This window comes from Spinacia oleracea, chromosome 1 (genome assembly GCF_020520425.1).
Source record: "Spinacia oleracea cultivar Varoflay chromosome 1, BTI_SOV_V1, whole genome shotgun sequence".
Classification (NCBI taxonomy): domain Eukaryota; kingdom Viridiplantae; phylum Streptophyta; class Magnoliopsida; order Caryophyllales; family Amaranthaceae; genus Spinacia; species Spinacia oleracea.
In genome coordinates this window covers 1,130,297-1,131,267 of record NC_079487.1, presented here as the reverse complement: position 1 = coordinate 1,131,267, position 971 = coordinate 1,130,297, and the positions used below count along the sequence as shown (strand labels likewise).

The window sequence follows — 971 nt, the reverse complement described above, 5'->3', positions numbered from 1 at the left end:
TTATGTTAAGAATAGAGATTTCTGGACTATGCCAATTCCTAGTGGGCTTACTTGGTCACTAAGGAAATTCTGGCAGTGCAGAGATGTTTTTATTCAGAGTGGTGGAGCAGATCAGTTTGTGAAGGCTGGAAAATTCAGAATTCAAAGACTGTACAGGTTTTTGCATGATAGTGGTAACCAAGTTGAATGGAGAAGAATTATTTGCAACAGTAGAGCTAGACCCAAAAGTACTTTCATTGTTTGGCTTGCTGTTCAAAATAGATTAGCTACCAAAGATAGACTTCTAGGTTGGAATCTGTCTATTCAGAGTAGTTGTGGGTTGTGTCAGATGCATGATGAAACACTGTGTCATCTCTTTTTTGAGTGCAGTTATGCCAAGCAAATCTGGACTGCAGTGTTGCAGGAACTAGGCATAGCTAGGGGGTGTCTTTCTTGGCAGGAGGAGCTTAGCTGGGTTGCTAAGAAAAGTAGAAGTAATAGGTTGAGTCATATTAAATGTAGTGTTGCCTTCATAGAGACTGTTTATGCAGTCTGGATTCAGAGTTGTTTAGAGATAAACTGGAGCCTGTTCCAGTTGTAGTTAGACAGATTTTGTTTTGTGTTGCTGGTAGAGTTCAGTAAGGCTTAGTTTGCCTTCTGAGTTGGTTGGGGCTGTTTTGCTCTGTTGTTTGGTCTGTCTGTAATATCTCAATTTTGGTAATGAATACAATATCTATTTGCCAAAAAAAAAAGTCATAGTACAAAAATATTGACTTTGGCCTTAAAAATCATTAAAAATCAAATCTTTAAGGCTTTATATTATATCTGAAAATTAAGTTTGATTCCCATAATTTAAATCATCATTAAATTATGTAAATCAATTGCCTATTAAGTTGGGATTAAAATCCTAGTAATAAACAATCATAAAAACCATGTTTTGGTAATAAAAATTAACACTTTATTATTTTATTAAATCTAAAAATTATAACTCT

The 971-nt window shown here is 34.6% G+C and overlaps 1 protein-coding gene across 1 annotated transcript; it reads left to right on the top strand.

Annotated features, from left to right (window-relative positions):
* The first annotated feature begins 28 nt into the window (after positions 1-28).
* On the top strand, positions 29-580 carry LOC130462587 (uncharacterized). The gene has a single exon (XM_056831177.1). The coding sequence runs from the start codon at positions 29-31 to the stop codon at positions 578-580; it is 552 nt and encodes a 183-aa protein (XP_056687155.1).
* The last annotated feature ends 391 nt before the right edge of the window (positions 581-971 follow it).

Bases quoted from the DNA above. Each gene is read 5' to 3' on its own strand.
- LOC130462587 (XM_056831177.1), top strand. From the start codon at position 29: ATGCCAATTCCTAGTGGGCTTACTTGGTCACTAAGGAAATTCTGGCAG.